Here is a 27757-nt window from a genome sequence, read left to right as displayed (position 1 = left end):
TCTGCTAATATTCCGTGAAGGAGCTCAACGTAAATAGTTGGATTTACATCTGCATTATTTAAGAATGCTCATCCCTGGGCTCAACTGAATGAAAATACTTTCAAACATGCAGGAACATTCTTCATCATAAAGCAGTTCAGTTTCACTTTAAGCCCACAATTAATTAATGTCTTAATCTGTAGTTTTTTGAGTTTGAAATCTCAAGCATATAAGCACATTTCTCCATTTAAGTGAGGTATAGTGGTAAGGGAACATTAATGATGCCCTAGTCCATTGCAATATTGGGGACCTAGGAATCACAGGCATAGGAAGAAAGTCATAATGAAATAGACCTGAACCAGTGCAGTAAGTGGCCACCTCACTCCCAACCTTTACATACAATGTCCACAATTTTCTGGTGGGAAACATTGTCCCGGTGTAGCTTGTACTTTGAGTTGTGATCGGACCCATGGCATAAGTGAAAAGGGAACTGAAAAGTGGCACACAATTAATATACATAATCCTTGATGAATAAATGTCCTACTGTTGAAGTAGAAATATATTTGCACCCATGGTTATGAAAGTTTATAATTTTCTTGTTTTAGTAGCTGTCCGTGTTATCATGTACCACTATTTAACATTTTTGGAAATAATTTTTTGTAGGATCGAGGCACCGAGATACAAAAGAATACTTCCGGAAAATGGGGAGATTCAAAGGTTAATTATCACAGAAGAGGTGAGGCACGCTAAAAAGACTTTTCAATCTACAGGTACGGTTAGTTTAGGGGTTCTAAATGCTGGTATAAAACTTCAGAAGAATAGATAATCGGTGCATTTACGCGACATTGAAAGCATGCTATTCAGTGTATTCTTTAATCTGCAGCCTTTTATTGTTACCTTCTACCTATCACTACTGTTACAGTTTTCAGTAGCCTGTGCAACAACTGAGCTTTGTATTCATTGTGAGGAGGCTGTAGCCTCATCAAAAATGTGTGTGCCCATACTATTAAAAATTGAACTCACAGGTACTGAAATAGGCACATCTGTTATACGATATTGCTTAGATATTTGTTTGTTGGCAATTCACCCATTAAACATTCCTATTTGGCATACATGATGATTTTGAACATTACCCACCTGTACCTATTTTGCTTAAACACCGTAGTGCTTTGAGTTAAGAGATTACAATGCCTAATATCATGGATTTACAATTGTATGCATAACTAAACATAGAAATAGTCAGCAATTACTTACTTCCACATAATAATAAGTCATTACTACCACATATTAATAAATTATTGCTCAATCAGTGATTTAGCATGGTAAAGCATTTGGATATTATGGTGAAAATGAGGAATGTGACAAAATATATCCTGTTTTAATTGATACAAATTGAATTTGGTATCCGCTGTCATGTACTTGATGATGAATTGATAAATAGTAGTAAATTGGTGAACTTTAAAAAATGATTAAAAATGTATGAAAAACTGTTGAATGTAAGAGCCTGTTATTATTTAATTCTTAACAAAGCGTTGGCAATATATCAAACTTTTAACTGTTTTTTTTAAAGGTCCACATAAAGTGAAGGACGAATCTATGTGTGTTTCCATGTGTAATTATCCAAACATCTGCCTTTTCTTGTCACTTTTCTCTTTACGCTATTGTCCAGATAAGCCAATTTCCTAATCTTACTCTACTGCTTGACACAAAATCTTACTGTAGCAACCTTCGCTTTCCAGTCAGTCAAGCCCGAATCATTTTCAAAACTGTTCTAGCCACTGTCCGAATGTGTTACCATCACATTAATTGATTTTTGACAATGAGAATAACTTTTATTCACGCTGTGAAATCCGATACCGAGTGAATAGTCTCCCACATACGTTCTTTACCATCACATTAGCCACAAACAGTCCTGGGCATATTTTTATTTCTTGAGTTTCATTTTCTTAACTGAACTTTTTGCCCTAAGTTTATACCTTAGATGAATCAATCGTTTTAAGGCTATTTTCCCAATGTATGATTTTTTCTAAAGAAAAAAATCCCATGTTCTTGTGTTAAAACAGTGAGTCTTAACCTTTTTGACTTCTGAGGGCCCCTACTTGATGATTATTCAAACCTGGGAACCCCGCTAAGTCATTGCTGGAAGCCTGGGACCCCGGCCCAAGCATTTTCGATGATTTGAACCGCAAAACAATACACACAAATTACAGAAACAAGCATTTGTCAAATAAATGCAAAAAAAATGAAATACTTTAATTCACAAGTAGATCTAAAAATAAAATCAATCTTTTAAAGGAATGTTGGGGCATTTCTAATTTCAATTCAGGCCACCTCATCGCCTATACTGTATTCTGTTTGATGGTGTTGCACTGCTCCCACGAATCAATCAATCTGAGGATACTAACTTAATTTTTAGCCTCCAGTTTCAAATTCTTTCACATTTACAGAACGTTTAAAAAAATTTCAATTGTACATTTCGCTTCTTTATTTATATTCACTTTAGCAATCTGTGAAATATTATTTAATTCCTAGGCAATCTTTAACCTCCTGAGTTACTTTTGCAGACCCCCTGGGGTCCCCGGACCATAGTTTAAGAACCACTCTGTTAAAGCATATCTCCTTTATGTATCCATTAAATAATTACACATAGTTTATTAGGAAACAATACCCATAAAATGTACAACATAATTTGTCAGTTTCTTAAGTGATCTCTTGCAACGGGCCAGTAGCGATTCTTTTTGCCAAAGATGCTAATTACATTTGTTTTTAAGTGCAGAAACGTTTCCTTATCAAATGCCCCCTCTAAGTCCCACCCCCAAAGGTCTTGTAGATTTCCCTGAGATCCACAACTAAATAAAAGAGAACTGAATCATAGATTTGCTGGCCTAAAAATCTCCCTTTCCCAACTTCTGTGCTATGTTGTCTTAGCTTTATATGAATTCCTTCCACCACCAAGCACGTGTGGAGGTGAAAAACTGTTATTAAACAACTTCAACACTTTTATAATTCGACAGGCACTCCAACACCAATGTAGGTGAACATTTAGGGCTAATATGGAGCACTGTTTGATTGTAAACCTTTTTTTTAAAAAAAAAAAAACCTTTTGGGTATTTTCAATAATATATGAATACATACATACAGGTGTTGAAATGACATCAATCAAGCACAATATGATGCACACTGTACACATTTTACTTTACCTGATTGACACTTAACCTGGTTTTAGGTTCTCAATCAATTCATTTTTGTGACAGTGTAATCTAGTACCATATAGCATCATAACGATGTTTCCTGTTTTTATTCTCTATATGTGCTCTAGGAAGTCACAAATATTTCTTCATAATGTAGACATAACCTATAAGTAATAGCACACAATGTGTCCCAATCTCTTGGAGACAATGTAACTTAGTGTTGTGCAGTGTTGTCCTCAGAATAATCTCTTTATATGCCGGATCTCTGTCCATCACGGGGGGGGTGGTGGGGGGGAGGGGGGGGGGTTGGATACCACCTTTCAGCAGAACCTCCCACCTGTCTCCTCCCTCAAGATTCTGTAGAACCAGGCTATACTTTCTGCACTCTCATCATTGTCCACACTCCCTCCTGAGTGTACTTTGTCCCTGGTGATCCATGCACTCAACACTTCCATCCACAAACCTGCCACTGGGCGGCGGCAAACCAACTGAGCTTCCTCACGTTGTATTGCCCTTTCTTCTGCTTTGGCCCATATGTCTACGTTTCTTTCCCCAAGCTAACACAGGGCCTCGTCGTTGCTTTCCATGTCATTGGTATCTGTCTGCGCACTAGGACCAGGCTAGGTCTTCGACTCTGGAACCCCCCTTTCTCGCTTTTGGTCTATCGAACAGTCCCAGGAGAGGGACCTCAACTGAGCAAGGAAGCGTGTGGGCCAGTGTTGTGTTACAATGGTCTATAACCATTCCCCAGAACCCCTGCAGTTTTACACACTCCCAGGTCATGTGGATTAATCCTGCGTTTCACATTCCACATCTAAGTCAGCCATGAATCCCCAATGCCACATTCCACCTCTCGCGCGTTCGATCTAGAGGAGTCTTTACCATCCCTATTAACGCTCTATAGTGCCACTTTACCAAGTGTCTAGCTGTCCCTAATGCCACCAACACTTGTAACGCCTCATGAATGCATGGTTCTTGCCCGCTACTCTTCCTGAGATCCCCAAACGTTCACACTACTGACCATACTGAGATAGGAAGTCTTCCAGGGGGATCAGAGTCCCATTTTGTAAGCAGTCTCACAGTGTGTTGATCCCAGCAGACATCCTCTCGGACAATTGCACATGTGAAAATGGGACAAGCGAAACCCCATGTGGAACTCCAGCTCGGGGTAAGACTGGGGCATAGAGAGGAACTCTAACTCTGCCAGGCGGCACCGCCTCCAGCTATGCAACGCCGTCTGCAAGAGCACCCCCGGTTCTGGAATGTTCACTGAAGGATGTAGGAGCATAGCCAGCAGCAGTCCCTTATTATCAATTAGGTTAATTGTATTTAGCAGCTCAAGGTTCTTTCCATCCAGCCACTGGGCTAGTCATTGCAGTCGGTCCACCATGTAATATAATTCACACTCCGGGGCGCCTAATCCTCCCTCCCCTGGAGTCCTCTGTAACACTGCCAACGTGACCCAGTTCCGTCCTCCGTCCCAGATCAGTTCCCGAAGCAATCCATTGAGACCCGTGAACCTTGAGGGTGAGATCACTACCGGTAGGTTCACGAAATAATATAGCAGTCTAGAGAGCATGATCATCTTACACCGTGCTATACGGGGCATCATTGGCAGGTTCAATGAGCGCCAAAATAAGACACATGTCTTAAGGGAACGCATAACCGGGCTCAAACTCCCATCTCGTAGATCTTCTTCTGCATTGTGGAATACTTGTATCCCTAGATATCTAAAGGAATAGGGCCTCAGGGAAACCCGCATGACATCAAGCTTCACTCGTCAGCGGAAAAATGTGGATTTCGCTTTGTTGAGTTTAAGGCCTGCCAAGGCAAAATACTAGTCTAGAAGGGCTAGTGCTTGCTCCACCCCTCGACATCCATACCCTAGATAGAGCAGTAAGTCATCCGCATAAAGGGAAATGACATGGTCCCTTCCCCCAAGGCACATACCAAATTGGCATCCCAGTTGCCGAAACAATTCTGCCAGGGGCTCAATAGCCTTGGCGAACAAAAGTGGAGACAACTCGCATCCCTGTCTGGTACCCCTCTAAATGTTATAGGAGTGTGATATCACCCCACCTGTTCTTACACAAGCTGTAGGATGTGGTTACAATAGTTTCATCTATCTGATCCATCCATCAGAAAGGCCCATTCTTGTCATTGTGGCATAAAGAAAGTCCCACCCCATCAAGTCGAATGCTTTTTCCAGATCGACCGACATTATAAGAGCATCCAGATATTGGCCTCTTTCTGGATGATGCATGATATGGAAGGGTCTACGAATGATGCCAGAGGTGGACCTGGTTAGTATGAAACCATTTTGGTCCCTATGTAGAAGACCTAACATATGAGGTAGGAGTCGTGTAGCTAAAAGTTTGCACAAATCTTTAAAATCTACACTCAACGTGGAAAGGGGGCGACATTTTGACGTGCATGCCCCAGATAGTTTTGTCTTCGGGGGGGGGGGGGGGAGGAGACAACTAGAGCATCCCTAGTGGAAGCTGGTAGCGCACCCTTATTCAGTGCCTCCGCATAAAGTGCCTCCATTTTCGGAGCCAGTGTCTGTGCGAACGCGGAATAGAATTCCACTGGCAAGCCATCTGGTCCCGGTGTTTTACCAGTGGCCATATCTTTAAGGGCATCACGCACCACCTGTGCTGTCACTGGCCCTCCTAGTCCACTTCGCAAACTAGGATCCAGTGTCTTTGGTGTTACAGACGTCAGGAACTCAACCATTTTATCCCATGGCTGGAAGTGCCGAGCTCCATATAACCTCTTGTAATATGCACTAAATGGCCTATTTATGGCCTTAGGAGAGTATAGCACCCCGCCCTTTTACAGTAGTCGCCTGTGTAGTAGGCGATCCCCTAGATTTGGTGCGCACTAGCCATGCACGTAATCTTCCCGCCTTGCCCCCTTCCTTATGGTTGATATTCGTGCAAATCTAAGCATAGCAGCCACTCCAGTGCCTTGTTATACTCACCCCTTATATTTTCTAAGTGCTTATGTGTCTCAGTGTCCGCCAACAATCTAAGGCCCTGATCATATAGTGTGCTTTTCAGCATTTTTGCTGCCACAGGGCCACCTCGTGGTCGGGTAAGTGGTGCGCCTGTCTTATAGCTCTCCAACCACAACCACACTTCCTCCCGGGAATCATAAAAGGGAGCTTTACCATCAAGGTGTGTTTGGAGCTTGGCCGGAAACTGAAGGGAGTATTGTATACCTTCTTCCCGGAATGCTTTTTTTGCCTCCAGAAATTAAGCCGTCTGCGCTTGCACTTTCTCTGGAAATATTGACACTTTACTGTTGTCAATCACATACGGTTTGTGCGAGAATGTTGAATTATGGCATCCTGATCTCTGTAGTACAGTAGTCGTGCCACCACCGAGCGTGGAGGTCACCCTGGTGCCAGTGGTCATGCCAGCACTCTGTGCTCTTTAGAGCAAATAACTGAGAAAGTTGTCCTGGAGCCACAGTGGTCCAGAGACCACCCTCAAGGAATGGTGGGGGGCCCTCTGCGCCCTCCGGGACTCCCACCGCTCGAACATTATTGCGAACATACCGGCCTTCTGCATCTTCAGCATGTTGTTCAAGTGTCGCTCCTCTGGCAGTTACATCATCAAGTCTGCAGGATGAGGTTGCTTGTTCTGGTTGTAGCACTTCCACTGCAAGTTCTACTTCTTTCATTCTATCTACTAATTTATGATGTTAAGCTTGCAGTTGGCCCAGCCCCACCGGTACTTTCCCTATGTCCTGTTACAAAATGGCTTTTGTATCCGCGATGGCAGCAAGTGCCTTATCCAGGTGTGTATGTATAGATTGGTCAGTGACCTCATGTACTTCTGCTCTAGTCTCTGTAATGGCTTAGGACTGCTCTACGCCTCTGGTGGTATGCTCACCTGTTTCGGCAGTATTTTGCCCCATATGATTTCCAAGCCTTGAATATGAACTAACCCAGGCTTCTATGTTAGTCCCAAACTCAATCCAAGTTTTAACAAAATATACTAAACTGTCCTCTGCCCCCTTAGCACTTCCTCTTCATTTACCTGTCACTTCCCCGATCTTGTGTTTTCACTGGGCTGGTAGTAATCTTGGTTCTCTTCAGCCTCCGCTTGGCCAATTAACAGACTCTTAGAGTGGTGGTCACCCCCAAGGTCCCTCCGGGGCGAACTGGTTCCCTCCACCCGACCCCCCTGGTCTGGGGCGGGTGTCAGACATCTGTGTTCCATTTTCGGCAATCGTTTCTAATCACTGTGGGGCCTCCCGGTTCATTTAGTGAGACTCAAGTTCACAGCGTCTCAGTGGGAGCCGGGTCATCAAGACTGGTCTGCCTGTCCTCCTGCCCCAAGGCATTGGGCGTTGCCACAGTTTGCACAGTCTGCAGTGCTTTTCCTTAACAGCAAGCAGTGGAAGTGTCCAGTAATCATGTTTAGGGGCCGAGGAGGTAAAAACTGCCCTGAAGAGGAGTCCTAGGCCCCCAAAAGTAGTGGACAAACATACTGTCAGGTAAGGAGGGCCACCCCAAGGCACAGCAGCTGCAGGGCAACAGCAACAACCATTACCGTGCCTCAGGGGTTCACAAGGCCAACAGGGAAGGGGGCCAATGAAAAGCTTTGCAGGCCCATGCGCGGTTACCGCACCTCACCACGCCGCCCTGTTCCAGCAGCTGCAGAGACCCAGCAGGTAGCAGTGCTTTGGGTGCAAGCCGAGGCAGCGAGCGACCACCATGAGGCAGCGAGCGACCACCACCAGACCCCAGTCACTGATCACTTGGAATACGCCACCAGCGGCGACGATGAACAGTCCACATAAGCTGCGTCGCAGGTCTCTGCTCCGGGCCGGCTCCGTCACTCCATCCCTTGGAGGGACACCTTCCAGGTACTAGTTGTCGCTGTGCGGGTGGTAGGGAACTCCTCTGCAGGCAAGACGGCGGGTCGGATCACCGCAGGCAGCTGCTCCCGGTTCCCCGGCCCAATGCCTTCACCAGCGCCGTGCTGCAGCTCTGGAACAGCATGCCACACCAGCTGGTCGCCCAAAATGCTTCCTATGTCTTATAACCTAAATTCTGCCCGAGCCTGGAACCCGATGTAGCACTCAGGATTGGCAAGCTGTTGCCGGGGTTAAGGAGAGGCAGCTGCACTGTTACAGTCAGAAAAATGTTGGGCCCAGTACGGAGCTCTTCAACGAGTGTCCGATGCGGCCGCCATCTTGCCCACGCCCCTCGTTTGATTGTAAACTTATAACATTAGCGTCACAGAATGCCCTTGAAATATTGTATTAAAATGGCAAAGGAAACTCACAGCCATCGCTCATAGATTCCATTATGCCTTCCAACAGTAAAGAAGAAAAAAGTGACTTAATAATTCTGTTCAGTTTTTTAATATTTTCTGTAAAACTATTTCTTAGACTATAGAATAACTGGTTATGGTAGTTAAAACCTTTCAAAGTATTTTCTCATGATTATTTAACCACTAATGCAATATAGAAGAGCTCAACTTGTGACATGTCCAACAAGAATGACTGGTGCTGTTACAATATGGGAAAGCTATACTTAGTGCTCTATATTACACAAAAATTGCAATATGTTATGCCACTCGTGTTATCTTTTTTTTTTCTTTTTCTTTATTGTATGTTTATTTTTCTACACAGCCATTTAAATGTGATGGAGCATTGCAAAACATCCGTCGGCTGTATTAGTATATTCCTAACACTCATCGCAATGTATGGTTGTTAAAACATTTCACTAAGAACTTAGAAATTGGTCGTATCAATACTCTATTATAACCTATCACATTGCATGGTTGCTAATGCAATTGTCTATGCATTAACAACCAATGCTTGTAAATTATGATTGTCCAATTAACTGAATTTCAGTAATACGTTTCAGATGTTGACGAGAAATGCTCATCTAATCTTGAATTTTTAACTGAGCTGTTAGTTGCGTCAACAAATCTGTTTTACTTTTGGAAATAATTCTGTGAAACTGTTTTTAATCTTGAAGCTCATTTAGATTTCCTAGACTCGAGCAACAACAGAAGTTATGTTTTGTTTGCATACGTGCCACCTGTAATTGATGTCACAATCACTGTGTTACACAACTAGGTGCCTCTGCATCTCCTTGGGTGTGTGATCTAAAAGTGCCTAACTGTTAGTATATATTAAAGCATTGAAATGCCTGCCCAGCTCTTTAGAAGGACAGGCTTCTGAGACATCCAACAGTAGGCCTCCCAAAACTAAGTAGGTAACAGCAGCCTTAGTACACATACCTGCCTGAGCTCATTGGCAGTCGAAATGATTGCTGTCTACCTGCCGGTCCCACTCATGACAACTAGTGTCAAATCTCCAGAATGAAAGTGCTTTAGCAGGCAAACCAAAGCTTTTCTTAACTGCTCTTTTTTCACATAGACCTGAAGTCAAGAAAACAAGCATATAAGTTTCCATCAATACAAGACTTTTGGTTGATGTACCGAAGGGTAAATATCTATTAGTAAGTGCATGGGCCAGGGCGAAAATCCCCTTGCTCTTGTGTTTAACACTCTTATGCTACTAGATGTTGATCTGGCTATTAGACATTACATGTTTAAAGCACATAAATATCCTGTTTATTTTGCTACTTACACCCTTGCTTGTGAATGACTTGTGCTTAATGTGTTCTTGTCACTTTTTTTTTTTTTGCAGACAGCCAAGGTTCGTCCATATGCTGTAGCTGCTGTTCTCCGGGACATTATGTTTTCTAGGGAAAACTATGAGAGTTTCATTGAGCTGCAAGAAAAACTTCACCAGAACATCTGCAGGTGCGCTTTGAACAATTGTTTGTTTGGCAGTCAATCATAATGTTTTGAATTGCAGGCCTGCATGCTCTTTCCATAATCTTCATGTAGAACCACTGATAAACATTTAATTTTGCTGTGGAGGGTACAGGCACTAATAATTAAGATGGTTGTGGTATAATTTCCTATAACCTGAAATCAGCTATGCATTTTATTTATGCTGTAATCTGTTGCACTGCAGTTTTAGGAGGGCTGTAATTGAGTGGAAGGGCTGCAGGAATGCTTGAAAGTAGGGATATAGGATTGCGCTTTGATGAGAACGGCTCCCAGGAGTGCCTCCCTAAAAACTGTAGTTGCATGGTTGAGTAATGTTGCACATTAGCATCCTGCAAATGTGTGAATGCCACAGAGCTGTCAACTGTAAATTCATATCTGTTTACTATGAACATGGAAATATCAAACGTTTTGTTCGCCTTCTACCCTGATGGAATAGAGTCTGGCATTTAATACTTTTTCTGCAAATGTGGTGCTACAGTTCCCTGCTGGCAGTGTGTAGTGAAGTCAGAAGCACTGTTAGCTTCCTGAAGCATAGGGCGTGATCAAGCACTGTGTGAATATTCAACTTGTGACCACCAAGCATAGCTTCTTGTAGTAAACACTATCTTAATTGAGTCTTCTACAAATTACTCAAAAAATGAAGTTCATCTCCAATTCTAAAGCAATGGTCCTATTTTGCACTTGTTTGTTATATAGTCATTGCATTACACATTTATATGTGTATGGTCAAGAACAATTCCAATATATGTGTTCAACTTTGTTTAGTGATATGGTGATCCCAGACTTTCGGGGACACAATATCCAAATAAAAAACAAAATAAAGTATACCCAAATATTTTAACTGTGTTGTTGGTTATAATTACAAATTCAAATCCAATTTTACCTGCAATACAATCATGTCTCACATGCTTGTGTCTATCTGGCACTGATGCACCATTGCCCATTTCTTCTACCGGGAATCGCAAAACAAATCCCATTTATTTCCCCATATGCCCCCCCCCCCATTTTTCCCATAAGGGTGGCTCCCTTTGTTTAGTATATTCTGACTAGATGAGAACGGATCCACCTCTTATGCTCTTGGAGCACTACCTCTTCACTCCCCCCTTTGGTTTTTTGACATTTCTTCTACCTAAAGTCTTGAATCGATTGTGATGAGATGACCTGATCCAATTTTCTTTTTGCAACTTCCTTCCAGTTCAAATCCAGTTCCTCATAGTTATTTACACAAAGCATTCAAATTGTCTTCTTTATTTTTGTTGCACACTGATATATTGCAAACATGGGAATGTCAGAAAGTAGAATGCCCAAAGCATGGAAATGTCACACATCAGTACATAGAGAACTTGACACCTGTTTTTGAGCAGCAGTGTGAATCGGTTTGTAGTTGTGTGCAACTCTGACCAGAGCAATACAAATGTGAAATGATCTTTTCAGAAGGGGTGCACTCATGTAAAGTTTGTGCACACTAGAGTGAAAGAGGGAAATAGAACAATGGCAAATTCTACCAGTGAAGTTTGACTCAATTTTAACATAAATAAATTGTCACTGGGAGGGTTGACCATGATGGGAAGACTGATTGCACTTAACTCTTGCTTGAGGATCTGCAGCTTTCCTTTGCTAGTGTTTCATTTCTGGACAACATTAGAGAGAAATTGGTTTGGAAATATTTCAGTAAGACATTTGAAATTGTCATGGTTGATGTATTATTATTACAAATTCTCATTATTTTAATTTAAGTTGTTACTTTATTGAAGTTTTTCAGTTCTTTTTTTTTTTAAGTTTGAAAAGCTTTATTGAACAATTTGTTTATGCATAAAGATATCCGCAAAACAAAGAAAATTTAAATTTAGTGATATAACAAAGAACTTGGCTAATATCTGGAAGGGAAGAATAAAAGCAATTTGTGGATTTTATACAAAAAGAAGGGGAAGGAGAAGGAAGGGAACAGAGGATGGATGAGAGGGGAAGGAGATGAAAAATAAACAGTGCAATAAAGGAAGAAGCAAATAAAACAAAGGCATGTTAGAAAAACAGTATAAATATAACAATATAGGTTATCTAGGAACTGAGAATATGTAATAGAATAACCAGATAAAGAAGATTTAAGATTAAAAACAGGGGTGAAAGCATTCAAGGGGGTTTGAAATTTTCAGAGTTGACGTGAGGTATGTTTTAACATCAGTTGGTCTAAATAGGTGGTAAGAGGCAACCAGAAGAGATCTCTATTAATGGTTGGAGTACAAGAGGAGGCAAAAGCAACGTCAAGTCTATGAAAATGACAAAGGGTATTCCACCAATGTTGTATGGAAAGATTTGTGAGTTTTCAAATTGAAGGAGATGTGTTGGAAAGCAAGAGTGAGCATGAGATCAAAAAGACCATAGCAGTGTGGAGAAAGATCTAAAGAAACCGAGAGACTACCAGCAAAGAGGATAGGGATAGAATAAGGAATGGAAATCGCAAACAGACTGGAGATATGATCAAACTTTCTTCCAGAAGTCTGAAACTGCAGAACAAAGGAAGAAGAGGTGAATAAGGTCCGCATTAGGAAAACCACAAGTCCAAAAGTTAGAATCGGAAGAAGCAGAAAAACGAGATAAGGAAACGGGGGAAAGAAAGTCTGTGATACAGAAAGAAAGTGGATTGGGTAAGGGAAGCAGAGCGAGAAATTTTTAAGGACCTGGACCAAAGTTTATCCCAAAAAGCGACAGACCAATCATCCCAGGTCCGACTCCCAAGAAAGTTTGAGCTCAGATTTAACGCGAGCTGGATTGGGAGCTGAGAAAAATTTGTAGATAAGAGGCCTTAGGAAGAGTAAGAAGTATTATGAGGAGAGGACTCTGGAGGGGAGGTGGAGGTGAAGAAGAGGAAGGGAGAGAGTAATAAATGTCAAGAAAAATCGCCATAAGAGTAGTAAACCTCTGCAAAAAGCAATGAGGGCAATGGAATAAGGACTGGAATTGTGGAAAAGTACAAGGTGAAATGCCATCAAATAGCTGTTTAACCCATGAAATACCTTTTAATTTCCAAGCGATCCAAAAAATGAGTCTGTTATTGAAGAGAATAAGCGAATTATGCCAAATATGGTAGTCTAAGAAACATTCACGAGAAATAGCAGTGGAATGGACTAAAGGCTTCAAGAGGGAACAAGTGTGTCTAAATAAGTGGAGAGAGATAGAAGAAGTGTTGGTAGAGAAACGTATGACTTCATTGAAGGAAAAAGGTAATAGTAAAAAATTTTCAATAGAGAGCCAAAGGGGAGAAAAGGGAGAGGAGTCTGAGGTAAGCCATCTTGAGGCTTGTCGTAGTGAGAAGGATTTATGATAAAGACAAAAGTCCGGGAAATTAACTCCACAATTAGATTTTGGTTTCCGAAGAGAATATAGAGCAATTCTGGACCTTTTGGTTTTCCAAAGAAATCTAGAAAGGCACGAATCTATGCGTTTAAAATAAATAGCAGGAATGTGGACGGAAGGCATAGAGAAAATATAAATTAGAATTGGGGCGATCATCATCTTAGTTGAATCTAAGCGCCCCCACCAAGAAAGAAAGAGAGGATTCCAAGCGGAGAGTAGTTTCTCAATTCAAGAAAGGGCCGCAGACATATTAAGTTTAATTGAAGAGGCAATGGAGTTAGAAAACCATATACCAAGATATTTAATTTTCTAAGCATTCCAAGCAAACCCAGTGGAGGAAAAGAAATGGGGCAAACAGAATTTGGTAAGAGGAAGGATTTCAGTCTTATCTGAATGAATTTTGTACCTGGAAACCTGCGAAAAGGAGGTGAATTTAAGTAATAAAGGAGAGATAGACGTTTCAGGAGTAGAAATAAATAAAAGAATATCGTCTGCATATGCAGAAAGTTTCAATTGATGATCATCATAAGGAAAGCCAGAAATGTAGTCATTGTTACGAAAAGAGGTCAAAAAGGGTTCAAGAGCTAAAACAAAAAGAAGTGGAGATAAAGGACAACCTCGACGAACACCACGTTGGATAGGAAAATAGGATGAGACGAGACCATTAACTAGGACCGAAGCTTTAGGGGCAGAATACAGAAGGGAGATGAAATTAGGACCAAAACCATGCCAGCGCAATGACGCGAACAAAAAAGACCAGTCAACCCTATCAAAAGCTTTCTCTGCATCAACAGAGATAGCTGCCAAAGGAATAGAAAGGGAGGAGGCCTTATTTAGAACATTAAGAAAGAGACGAGAGTTATCCAAAGTAAGTTTAGCCTTAACAAAACCACATTGTCCTTTACCAATAAGATGGGTCATAAGAGGGTCTAAACGTAAAGCAAGCAATTTAGCAAATAATTTATAATTAACATTAACTAAAGAGATCGGACGATAGTTTTTACAAAATTGAGGATCACGGCATTCCTTAGGAATGAGGCTAATAGTGGCCTCCTGAAAAGTACCTTCTGTAAGCTGAAATCCACATGCCTCATATCAATAGGTATTACAGTCCAGCCTCGCTGCATAACCACTGGTATAAGCAGAAGGAAATAGGCAGCATAGAAGATGGAGGCTGATAATTATGCAGGAATACAGACCGCATTACTGTTGATGCCGGGGAATCTTGTAGCGTGAGGGGGCGCGCGCACCTAAAATGGCAGGCGCCGTGATGAGAAAGCTACGGTCCTGAAAACGGGATGAAGGGCTGCGCGCCGTACAGCAAAAATTGCCTCACCGGAGTCCCCACATCTTCCGGTGCGTGATGCGGGCAGATTTTAGGAATACGGAGGGCAGGAAGTGCACCAGCAAGCTCCGAACATGTCCCAATGAAGCGGAGCGGATTAGCTAGGCGGCCATTTTGTCCGGCGCCGTAGCCACTCCCCGAAGTTTTTCAGTTTTCTATTGTGCTCCCCTCCCACCAATCCTCTTTTTTCACATTTACATAGCGTTGCTTTTAGCATTGTTTTTTTTATTACCTAGCCCATCAACCCTTCTTCACTGAAGGTTGCCATACCCAGATTAGGAGGAGAAACATCTTATAGCTTTTTTCCTGCCAAGCCATCACAGGTTTTTGTAACTATACTATTTATATTCTCTTCCTTTCCCTAGTGTTGTGGTAGGTGATGATAATCTAAAACCAAACAAGAAAAATTATGAGGAGTTAAAGAAGGTTTGAACATGTAAAAAATGCATTGATTATAAAGAATCTTTTATAACTTTAATCATTTTATTAGGTTTAACAATATTGTAGCAAAAACGTTGAAACTCTTGTAACAAAGTTGGGAAGCTTTGTAAATGGTTAAGAAGGTTCATACATTTTCATGAAACAAGTTAAAAAAAATTGTAGGTTTCTATAGAATGGCAACTTTTTATGTTTATATTTCCTTTCACATTTCTGAGACAATTCACACTGCAAAATTATACTTCATGAACATGATTTTTTGTTCTTGCAAGAAATGTAGCAGTGGGAGCTTTCTCTTTTTTGCCACTTTTATGCTGTGTATAACGTTTCTGTTACTTAAGAAGATAATCAAGATTTGAAGATTAGAGTCAACATGTGACCCTCCAAGTTTGAAATCATTGTGTGTTGGGTAGCATAATATTTTAAAAGGCTACCACTCGTTTGATGAAGGTGTAGAAAATGTTACAGGACGGACTTCCAACAAAGATAGGACATATAAGTGGTGGATTCGATTCTAAAAAAAAAAAAGTAAAAGTTAGAAACTTGAGCGATTTGACAAACAATGTGTGTGTAATATATCGGACAATGCTTTTGAGAGCTGCACATTCAAGGTAGCTATGGTGTGTAAATAAATATCTTCTCCTTGTCAGACCCTTTTGTAACACATTTGCATTGTGTTGTATGGCAACATCTCATGTCCTTTTGCATTTTAATTGCTTGGTAAGGCTTGTGGTGGGATTCTGTTCTGGGTGAATCATTGACCTCTCTTATCCACTTGCTTTCTAAAGCTGTGTTGGTAGAGCATTTCATTTCTTGTATGGGGGTGTCTTGATTTTGTGCAAGCAATAAAAAAGAATTACTAACACTGTATAGTGGATGATTGTTTCTATTACAGTAGTTTTGTAAAATTAGATAGTAAAACTGAATTATTTGATGTGTTTACAGTGGATTTTACAACATACAAAATAAACAGCTAATCTGACCCATCACATTGAAACTGGTAATCTGCTTCTGAATTCTAAGTGCTAGAAAAAAATCAATCAACCAGCTGGATTTAAATAAAGTATCTGACATTTTACATTTTCGTGATGGAGTTTGATTATTTCAAGAGTCTAATTACAGTCCAAACTATTTAACCTTGTTTTTTGATTTACCTTTTATTTTCAGACGGAGAACATTGGTTGCGATTGGCACCCACGACCTTGATACCATTTCGGGTCCTTTTACCTATAAAGCTCTTCCTCCTTCAGACATTAAGTTCAAGCCACTGAACAAAAGCACAGAGCTCACAGCACCAGAAATCATGGACCTTTATAGAGTAGGTATCAATGAATGACTATTATTTTGTGTATGAAAATAAGTTTGAAATGTAGGAGTTTTTCAGCCTCTAAGGTAAAAATCTGGAATCATTTAGGGCTCAAGGTTTAGTATTGCGCACTGTGTGGGGACAAAAAGCATGTGAATTGAAAAAAGTATCAATGGGGCTGACTTTTATTTACCTGCACTACTTAAATTCTCCTCCAGAGGATCTTCAGTTATAGTCATAAACACTGAATATTCCTTCACATGTGCAAGATCCCAGAGTGCTTATACATACATGTATGTTTAACACTTTTATTATTGATAGTCAATCTAAAGTATATGTACAATTACATTTCATTTGTTTTTCTTAAAATGCCAATTTGTTTTTTAAAATCCTCACTAAATCTGATAACCTCTTCCACTAGCATTCTAAAAGGAACATTTTTAGAAAACAGACTGGCTGCAGCCATTAGAGGATAATTGACACTGCTCCTTTACGGAAACAGAGTGACAATTATCCCAGATATTTTTGTATGTCTATTAATGAAATGATGAAGTTCTGAACTCCTTGCTGAAAATCTTTACAAACCTTGGAGAATCTGTTACTTGTTAAACAAAAAAAAATGAGTTTGTAGTGTGTGTTTTTTTTTGTTTGTTTCATAAATTCCTCACAGGAAATGCTTTTCCGCCTATACCGAATGCCATCTTTTTGTGAAATGTCCCTTATATGTCAGAAAGAAGGCTGAAAAAGACCCACAGAACCCCTTTATTACGTGTTTGCTAAATTCATACGGTCCAGACAGCAAAACGCCTCCTTGAAATGCAGAAATGGTGTGAGACCTCAAAGATGAATCATTGACTTTGAGACGCCATCCAGTTGCAAAAATATGTCTTCACCTTTCTGCATCCTTTGTCAGGAAATTGAAGACTAAGAGGACTCTGACCACATTGGGCTCAGAATATGCTGGGACTGGCTCCACAGTAATCGCACCAATCCTCTCGTCAAGTGTCTACACTTACTGTTTTATCTCTTCTAGTGACTCTGCAGCTTCCATTTTCAACACCTCCAACTGCCCCTCAGCCTATGGATTGTTCCAGTGACTGCTAAACATTCAGGACAAACTCCTATTCCTTCAAGGCATACTCTTACAGCCCAAAGAAGCTAAATATCCTAAGGGACACTATTTAACGCATTGCTTTAGTTCAAGAGAGAAGATTTCATAAGGTCGGACTGGCAGTGCAAGTACTCCTTGGAGTTAGACTGCCAGACCTACATCTTAGTCATTGAGTGTGAGACAGTATTCACTAATTTTAACTGACTCACAACCTTTGAGAATTTCTCCAGTTGGTAAAATCAACATGTTTCATGAGGTTCTAGTGAGAGATGCAGCCAAACTGATCATCCAGATATTTATTCCACCTGCAATATCATCAAGCATCTTTGGAGCGCTTTGTCATCGAAATTATGGCACCATATTGCCCGTGGTTCAAAGCTTGATCTTGCCATCTGTGCAACATCTTTATATCATGAGCCTCTGTACATGCTGCTTTTTCTTATTTCCAAAACAGGGCCCTCTTTTCTTTAGAATGGACTCACCCAGATTTTGTGATTTGTATTCTCAAATAATAAAGCCCCTCTCACAGCTGCCTGGGATTCTCTTCAGCTGTTTGCAGAAGATCTTTCTAGTTATAGAAATGGTGACTTTCAAGAAATCCAAGGTCGTCATGGTCTTGAATCAAGTTATCTCTGCAGTAGCAAGCTCAGCTGATGTGGCTTCACAAAACTATTGTCATAACGTTACCATAAAAAGATCCTCCTGTGTTCACTTAATGGGTTTAAAATCCAAAGCCCAGAAGGTAAACTTTAATCTGCAATTGTGAGAGGCTGGCTCAGTATATGGTGTGCACTTACGTAAGTGGACACCTTGCACTGATCCAGACAACCCTTATGGTGACTTTAGTTGTCTTAGACAACCTTAGAAAGCTCTCTAAATGGTAGCTGTGGAGAGCAGCCCTCAGGCTAAGTCCAGGAGTGTAAAGCAGCTTGTTTTACCAGAACATAATTTTATAGGTATAGGTATAGATTAAGTGAAAAAAGAAACGCACAGTATAGTTATAAAAATATGCATTTATTATAAGACACTCACTAACACATACAGATATCTCCTAGCTGGAGATATACACAGTGCACACAATACTTTGCAACAGAAACAGGTAAGTAGCACAGAATACACAGCAGTGCCCAGGGGGAGACCAATCCATATACTAAAATAGTGACAATACTCCGGGGACGTACAAGTGCTGGGGACCCAAGGAACCACCCAAGGTGAGTATCCAGAAGCCCCAAGGAGGTTGTGTGCAGTGTAGGAACACAACCGCGTTCTCTGTACAAATCAACGTTTAAGTTGTGGTTGCAATTTTAAAGAAGGAGGACCCTCTCCAGTGGACCCTGAAGAAACCCTCTGGAAGACAAGAGGTTGGAGCGCCACCCCACCCGTGGATACCCTTGGAACCAGGTTACCTGCACCAGGGAAGCCGGGTGCATTGGTGTGCAGTGGCATCGGAAACCGTCGTCGAACTCAATGGGAGACTTCAGGAAGATGCCGCTGCTGGAGAAGGTGAAAGTGTCCTGTGGAACCTAAAGGTGGATTCAAGGTGGAGAGTACCTGCAAGCAGACGGGGCAGAATCTTGGTCACTCAAGGGTGACCAGGAGGCACAGAAGTCGAGTGCCCACCGATGTAGGGTGTTGCAAGAAAGATGACGGTGACCTTGGAGCAGCAGCTGTGAGAACCAGGCGACGCTGTGGAAGACCAGGAGCCGTTAACAAGCTGTCCCACATCTGATATCGAGAGTCAAGGGGCCAGTGTCCGTTGGGAGCACAAACAAGCCTTGGCAACTGCAAACAATGTGGAAAGCGAAGAAGGTGCAGTGTTGGGACCAGCAAGGTCCAGGGGAATCACAAGTACAGGAGTCAGGGCAGGCCCTGAGCAATCCGGGGAGCCCAAAGAATTCAAAGGTGACCCTCAACAGGACCCACAGGCCAGAGGCACTGGAGTCGCAAGAGGACCTCAAGCAGCTCACCAAAGAAGCAGGCCCACGTTGCAAGCGATGCAGTGTGGTAGAAGATTGTGGTCACTGGAGCTACTTGAGGTTGGGGCTACTTTGAGCCGGAAGATCTTTATGTAAGTAAGCTAACAAGCCTTTGCAACGGCAAGTCAACGGAGTGCACAGGGGTTTGGTTCCTACGTCTTGGACGAGAATTACTGACCTCAACCTTGGTGAGAGGACAAGGCAGGCTTTGAGGGATGTGAAGAACCACCACCTGTGTTGCTGAGCCTTACCCAGTCCGTGGAAGCCCAGGATCAGCAGACTAGTCAGCTTAGTTGCAGTGTCTGCAGATGCAGGTAAGTGATTCCTTCACTTCAAGGAAGATTCCTTCAGGTGTCTTGGGTGCCCACAGACCTTGGAAGGTTTCCTGTATGGAGCACAGGCATGGACGTTGCAGCAGACGAGCAGAGAGATAGGAGCAGCAGGAGTCTTGCCGGCTGCAGCCTTTGATGCCCAGAGCGAAGTCCTACGAAGTCCAGAATGCCCAGACAGTCGAAGTTGAAGTGTTGTCTGAATTGAATCGTGTCCCACGATGAATCTAGCGACCCACCCTCAGGTAAGCTCTTAAGTACCCTAAGGAAAGGGTTGGGACGATTCAGGGTTGGACAGTGGGGAGGATACTCCCATGTCCTTTGTCCAGTTTCGCGCTAGAGTGGGATCCAACTGCTCCCTGAGCTGGTTTGAACTGGACTATGCAAGGAGGGCACCAAATGTGCCCTTCAAGCAGACTGATTGGGGCTGGCAAGTGCTCCCACCCGGCCCCAATACACTAAACCTGGGTGGTCACACCTCCCTATGACCGAATATCTATTGTTCTGCCTTCCCCTTCTTGAGCTTGGCTCAGTAGCAGGAGGGCAGAATTGTGTCTCTGGTCGGCGGCAGCCATGTTGTGCTGTCCGAGTCTAGAAGACTGGTCCCGGGAGCACTGAGGGCCTAACTGAGGGCCTTTACAGTGGTTGGAATCATACCTCCCACATTGTTTATGGTGTGGGGGTTTGTTCCAACATGTTTGATACCAAACATGACCGGGTTCATTACAGCCAGTTTCGAGACGATCATCGCGTAATGACGCGGTGCCCCTCTATATGTTAAATGGCTGTCTCACAACCTGGGAGAATTGATCCCGAAAGCTGTAGGGGTGTCCTGCTCATGAAGGGACACCCTCATACTTCAAACCGAGCACCCTACCGTCAGGATTGAAAAGGCCTGCTGTAGGGGTGACTTATAGGTTTTAAGTGCAGTGATCCTAGATACAGGGAACCTATATCTGTCTCAAGAGGTGTTAGCACCTGCTTAGACAGGCTGCAATGGCAGGCCTGTAGTGGCAGTTTGAATGGTCTCCAAATGGTGACATGATACATGCCTTAGCCCATGGGTGACTCCTGGGGTTCCTATGCCCTGGGTACCTTAGTACCATATACAGATAAGGGTGCCCCAGTATCCAATCTGGGATGTACCCAAGTACTTACCATAACAATTTAGGGGAGAAAGCAGAGAGACTGGGGTGCTGATTAGCAGGATCCCAGTCAGACTAGTCAAACAGCATAGCACCAGGCAAAAAGTGGGGGTAACCATAAAAGCAGATCCTACTTTCCTATAGCAATTACTTTGGAAAACTCTATTTGAAACCAATGGATGGAATATGTTGGGGACGCACAAAAGCCCGTGGGAGTGGGAAGAAAGAATACTAAAGAAAAACAGTACAGTTCCAAGACTGTTGGTATTTTCACCAGAAGGGGTTCAAACCCATAAGTAGTCATAACATCATTAGTAGTAAAGGCAATCCTAACATAGAAGGCACCCCATTTAGGGGAAGAGGAGGTCAGCAAGCATCTGTGGCTTCAGGAAATGCTCCAGCTGGGGGCAAGCTGTGACTCTTTTCTTGCCCCTCTCCACAGTCACACACTCCACTGTGGGGAAAGCATCATGAGTCTGGAGAAGTGGCATAGAATCACAAAAGACAGATAAGCGCTGAATACTGTACAACATGAATATCCTTTTAAGTGTTAATGCCTCTCCGCCTGCAATGCTTCCCAAGATGTCTAAATGCTATTAGGAAAGCCTTCAACAAGAGGGCAATTCATCTGCTGAAACAAGCTGAGGATAGTGTCACTAACTCCAAAAGACAGAAAATGTATTCATTCCTGTTACACTCTTTTCCGAAAGAAACAATGTATGCAAGAAGTTGGACCAGTTCTGTATTTGGATGTGAAAAATAAATAAGAAAAGTAACGTTCAGGATGCTTGTCCTGTATCATTTGTATTGTGGACTCAATCAATGGGATTGTATGTGTCATAGATATTCAGTATGCTTAGTTGTGTATTCCAATAGCACTGAATCATTGACTTTTTTACGTTTCTTGTGGGCAACAACCATTACTGATACAAGGTGTTGCCCTTTGGCTTCAAATCAATCTTAAAAAAACATTTGAAAATGCATGTTGGGGGAAGAAATATATCTGAAAATGTGAGAAAGTGCCTCTTTTTGCAAGGTTAGCCCCACTGTGTGCCTGGTTTGATGTGGTTTCAATTGTAGTGCACTTGGTCCCTGCCAACCAAGTCCCCTGTGCCAATGCTTCTTCCCCAAAACATACCCACAATTGGTACTTCAGCACCCTGTAAGTCCCTAGTAATGGTACCCTGGGTAGATCAGGCCTGGGAGCTGAAGAGGGTCCCCTGGTATCCTCCTCACTGGGACCATGCCCCTGTGAGGGAGAAATCGACAAAGTTGACATGGCAGCCAGCACTGCTTGAAAGTATAGGAAAGCATCCTTTTAGCAGGCCTCACAGCTCTAAGGCAGGGTGCTGTATACCACAGGCGAGGATAGATCTTCCTCAGCAGTTATGCCCCTACAATATTAAGATCCATTCCTTACTATTGTAAGTGCCAGTGAAGCCATAGAGAGTACATGGACTGGAAACTCGACATCTGGAGTTCTACAGCATCATGATGGCTTCATTGAACGCAGAAGTGTTTGTTACCAAACTACTCCTCTCGATAAATCAGCCATGATGCCAGTGAAAGATTTATTGTACCAAGTACTCAGATGGCACCTCAGACATGCCTCCTGAAAACCTACCAAACCTGGTGTGGTCTCTGACTGGTTGTAGCCATCCAGATACCACCAAACATGTTTCTGGGCCCCTGAGTAGAGTGCCCCTGCTCCCCCAGGATAGGCCAGTGCTCGAAGGAGGAAGCATCAAAGGCCTGCTCGCCTTTGTAATTTGACCCCCAGCCTCTGCTGCTAGCAGCAGAGGGCAGCCCCCGGTTTACACCCCCACTTTGGGCGGGAAAACCGGTGGAAACATTTAAATGAATAGGAGTGCCCACTTGTGCCAACCCCACCCCTAAGGATGGGGGACGCGAGGTGAAGCACATCCCTTAGTCCCCGCCATCTTGAAGATGGGAGGGGACCCCTCCAATCAGGGCCAGGCCTATGCCCCCTCCGCAGGAGGGTGGCTAAATAGAGGGTGTAGTCACCCCAGGGAAGGTGCCCATTGGCCCTACCTGCTACTCCTAAAACGCCCCTAAATCTAGTATTTAGGTGGCTCCCCCATACCTGGAACTCAGATCTGCGACGACCTAAGAAGAAAGAAGACATCCTTGTAGAGCAGACCGAAGAAGACCACGGCCTTGACCCCAGCCTTACTGGCCTGTCTCCATCTTCTGCGAACCTACGACCTGTCTTGCAGCCAGCGACCTCTGAAAACATGTGGTCCCCTAGAAATGTTTATCAACAACTTTCTGAAGACACTTGTAAAGGCAGCTAATGCCATAGTGATCCTTGGCAGCTGTGACCTGATATTGTTACGTTAATTAACTTGATAATAGAAGATTCTTGATTAGAGACTAAGTCAGGCTTGAAAGAGTGTGAGCTAAACCTGAAGCCATAATTGGCAAATGAATGTACATAGACCTAACCAACTGCAGCTATAAACAAAACTGTCCAGTATGGCAGTACTTGGTCCAGACGGCTGGTTTCAGACATAATGTATAACCTGTGTATTTCTAAAGCATGGGTTCACTCTTAGATATCTTGGGCCTAAGTAGTGAAAGTTTTGATTGTTACCCAACTCAGTAATACTCATTTTTATTAAACTAGGGCAGATGAAAGGTCGAGGTGGATGTGCTGGGATTTGAACCTGTGAGCATCGGGTCAAAAGCGAATCCCTTCAGTATATCAGTTAGTCGACGGAGCCACAATTTCACCTTGAGATGCAAAGAACAAATATCGACCTGCCATTCAATGGCAATTCACTTTTCAGAAGCTCTCAAGTGTGTGAAAATTGATAACTGAGCAATGAGATCAGTGCCATATTTTCAAAGAAGGAATCCGTAACATCGACTTGAAGTCAAGTGTATTTAGGATAGAGAGTGCTTCACTCTAATTAACTATCTGTATCTTTTTGCTCTTTTGAAGTATCTACATCCTAGCAAGATAAGTAGAAAACAGGCTGTTCCTGCCAATGTTGTCAGACAAGTTAGAAAATATCCAGATCTACCACAAGACACAAGTGAATGACCAGGTGTAATATAGAATAGCATGGTAGGAGGGCATGACTTTTCCATCCCGCCTACCACTGCCTTTGTCATGGCAGTGGCAACCTGGATGTTAGATCAAACAGCTGTGATATCTATGACAGATGGCTAATGAACACAATTTGAACTGAAAACCCTGTAGAATGTGTTACAAAATTGCCAACATCTCCACAAAATCATGATCCACCCACACTTGAAAGGGCTGCAGTATGAAATATTAGCCATATTACTGATGTGTGTTATGTAAAAGGTTCCAAGAAATCTGCAGAAATGGAAATTCAAGGGTTTTCATTGTCAAGAAGATATCTTGGGGGGAATGGCCCTTTCTAGAGCCTAACAGACTTAGAACAGGCATTCAAGATTTTCACTTTTATGATCTCCTCCTGCTGATCAAAGTTCAATACTTAAATGCCAGTTGACAAAAATAATTTGGAACACTTGTTATGAAAGATCAACACTACTAACTTATGGCCTCAAATCAGCAGCCCAAATTTTGATTGATGTTTGTGGCTGGGAGCTATTGAACCCTCGGCCTAGCTGTCCAAACTACACTGCCAAGAATTCAGACTATGGAGATGTGTGCCCCTACAAATACATTTTTTAGACATTAAATGCATACTCCTGACCATTTTTTTTCATTAAAAGGTTTATTAACCAACATATCCGAAAAGGGAACCTGAACCACTTGTCAGTAAGGCGAAACTGATTCATAGAGGATTGTTAACATTTAAAGCCCAGGAGAGTTTAACACATTCTGTGAGCTGGGGATGTTATACGCTATGCTTTGCCTAGCTTTTCTCTTTAAACCCCTTTCCTTAAACAGCTACAAACTATTGCTGCAGGCATTTAGACTCCATGCACACTCTTAGCTCCAGTGAATACCAGAAACTGACTTGATGCTCTTGCAAAGTTATTAAGATAACTAGTAGTTCTTATACCACAGGTACATTTCCTCACATCATCCTTTAAACACAAGCACCACATGATTAAACATCCATGTGCTATCCTATCTGAACTAACCACCTCCTCTTTCTCTGTTGATCTGAATCTTCTTGACTTTTGTCCTCCTTAACACCAGCAACATTATTTTACAATTTCCTATATTGCATCAATTTCGAATTATTCCATCTCTGTCTATTCTCTAAGAAAATCTTATTTCCAGTCCTTTTTGTCTGTTTTCTGCATGAACTAAACCTAAAGAAACCTACTTGATGCCTCCTTTGTACCTTTACCGCTACAGCATCTTTTGAAATGTTGTTCCTTCTTGAAATTCACTTTCTCTGTTAAAACCACTTAGAAATAACCCACCCCTTTATTCCACCATAACTTTCTGACACTTTCAGTCTGCCCACCCTGTACTTGACTTACTAAACTATCTTGCATTAAGAAAGATGATAAGCATGTCACCTCATTAACAGTACGTCTGTGCACAGTCACCATCTCTTATACCAGGGATCTCCAGCCTTTTAGGTCTCGCCTGGCGAAAGCAGCGCCTGCACTGCTCTCACCATGGGGAGTACCTTTTGGAATCAATTCTCCCCAACGCTTGCATGCACGCGTCTGCATGGACAAAGATGGCTGCTCTCGCCATCTGTCCAATGCAGACAGCATGCACGTGTCCGTACGGACTGTGGACAGTCCGACGCCATCTTGTCTAAATAGCGCGTTCACCACGCTGCCGTGCTCACTCCCCCTGCCCCTCGCGCGTTCACGCTGCCGCGCTCACTCCCCCTGCCCCTCGCGCGTTCACCACGCTGCCGCGCTCACTCCCCCCGCCTGGACAGTCAGATGCCATCTTGTCTAAATATCGCTTCACCATGCTACCGCGCTCACTCCCCCCGCCCCTCATGCGTTCACCACGATGCAGCGCTCACTCCACCCGCCTCCCCCACCCACTCCCACCGCGACGATGAATACAGGGTTTAGTCGGCTTTACCACAATATCTGCATACAAGAAGCAGAGTCACTGCAGTGCTTTATATGGATGGCACACTGCAGCTGTACTTAGTCAGCAGGTAAAAAGAGTCTGGTTTGAAAGGTAACCATAAAGAAATGCCACCTCCAAACTATGTGCTGAGAGCCAAGCGTATGCTAAAGACGGCAAACTTGGTACTTGTGAGCGCTGATTCGTGCATTTCACACACAAAGTTAACCGATTCACGCCTTCTGATTCTGGGTCTCAATGTCTGGATCTCTCTCCCACCTATGGACAGGCAGTCCTTTTAGCCACAGTGCCTGAAACTCGAGGTGCGCCACTGTTATTGAACCTCACACTTCCTGCAGCTCTCCCTGGCCCTCTTATAACCCTCTCTTCCTACAATGGCAACAGACAGCTGCTGGCTCTGGACCTCCTAGCGCCTATACCTCTGTAATACCTGCAGCTCCTGGACCTCACCTCAACCTTGTAGCCCCTCTTTAGTGCTCCCAGCACAAGGATCTCCAACTATCTCTACCTCTATAGTGCTCCCAGACCCTGGGACACACACTATCTGTATCTAGTGCTCCCAGCAAGTGGAAGTGGGACCCAGGCTTTCTTGCCTCTCTGACACTTCCAAGTCCTGGCACTCCCTCTTTCTGTACTTTCCTAGTGCTCACAGCCCAAGGACCTCACACTATATGCGCTTCTCTAGTGCTCCCAGACCCTGGCACTTCATAAATCTGTACCTCTCTTAGGCTCCCAATTCTCATGACTCACACTATCTGTACTTTTCTAGTGCTCCAGGAACTCAGTGGCTTTAAGTCTACAGCACTCCCAACCCATGGGTCTCACACTATCTGTACCCATCTTGAGATCCCAAACCGTGCCATCACAGTATCTGAACTTCTCTAGTGCTCAAAGCCAATGGGCCTCACACTGTCTGTACCTCTCCAGTGCCCCAGCTTTTGGGTTCCGTAGAAAAGTGCACCCTTTTGACATGGTTACCCCCACCTTTTGCCTTCGTACTGATGCTTTTCGACTGATTGGGAACTGGGTACCTGCTAACCAGGCCCCGTGTCAGTGCTCTTTCCCTTAAAACAGGTAAATGTCTAATTGCAACCCAATTAGCGAAGACATTAGCACCCCTGTAAGTACCCAGTAAATGGTACCTCTGGTACCCAGGACATGGGTATTACAAGCATTGAAAATGCAATAGGTTTCACCTTTGATTAAGTTAAAGCCATTTGCTTTGCTAATGGTATTGTATAGCAACGCAAATGGCTTTAACTTAATGAAAGGCGAGACCTATTGCATTTTTAATGCTTGTTTCTATAGCAAGAGCTACTTCATTCTGATGGAAATAGTCATGAGCTACTAATGACTTCGACAATTGTTACAGCAGTGTCCACATCAGAGACAGAGTAGTGGCGCCACCATACAAAATTGCAAGCAGTGACCATTAAGATGTATGTCGCAATACTGAGTGATGCAAAAATATGATATCCAGAATATTAAATTAAATTAATACAATATCATGAACGTACTTGTATCTAGGTAAGTATAGATTTTCAATTATAAACTCATCTACTTTCCCCTAAATATATAGATCTTCAAAATAAATTGAGGTAATGGTAAGAATGTAAATAAAACTATGCTTACCTTTACATACTTATTTCATGTTATTGTGGTAGTCTATATGGTGCATACAGTATTTTGGTTCGATGATATTTAGAATTTGATATTGGAATTGAGCA

At 42.8% G+C, this 27757-nt stretch overlaps 1 protein-coding gene across 1 annotated transcript in view; it reads left to right on the top strand.

Annotated features, from left to right (window-relative positions):
• FARSB (phenylalanyl-tRNA synthetase subunit beta) overlaps nucleotides 1-27757 on the top strand; it is a 267705-nt gene that overhangs the window by 26483 nt on the left and 213465 nt on the right. The window contains exons 4-6 of the mRNA XM_085634265.1: nucleotides 643-715; nucleotides 9849-9964; nucleotides 16302-16452. Coding sequence (XP_085490391.1) covers nucleotides 643-715; nucleotides 9849-9964; nucleotides 16302-16452 — 340 coding nt within the window. The remainder of the gene's footprint in view (nucleotides 1-642; nucleotides 716-9848; nucleotides 9965-16301; nucleotides 16453-27757) is intronic.

This window comes from Triturus cristatus, chromosome 11, assembly GCF_964204655.1.
Source record: "Triturus cristatus chromosome 11, aTriCri1.1, whole genome shotgun sequence".
In the NCBI taxonomy this organism is placed as follows: domain Eukaryota; kingdom Metazoa; phylum Chordata; class Amphibia; order Caudata; family Salamandridae; genus Triturus; species Triturus cristatus.
The sequence above is the reverse complement of the archived record's forward strand: the minus strand, read 5'-3'. Positions and strand labels throughout refer to the sequence as shown.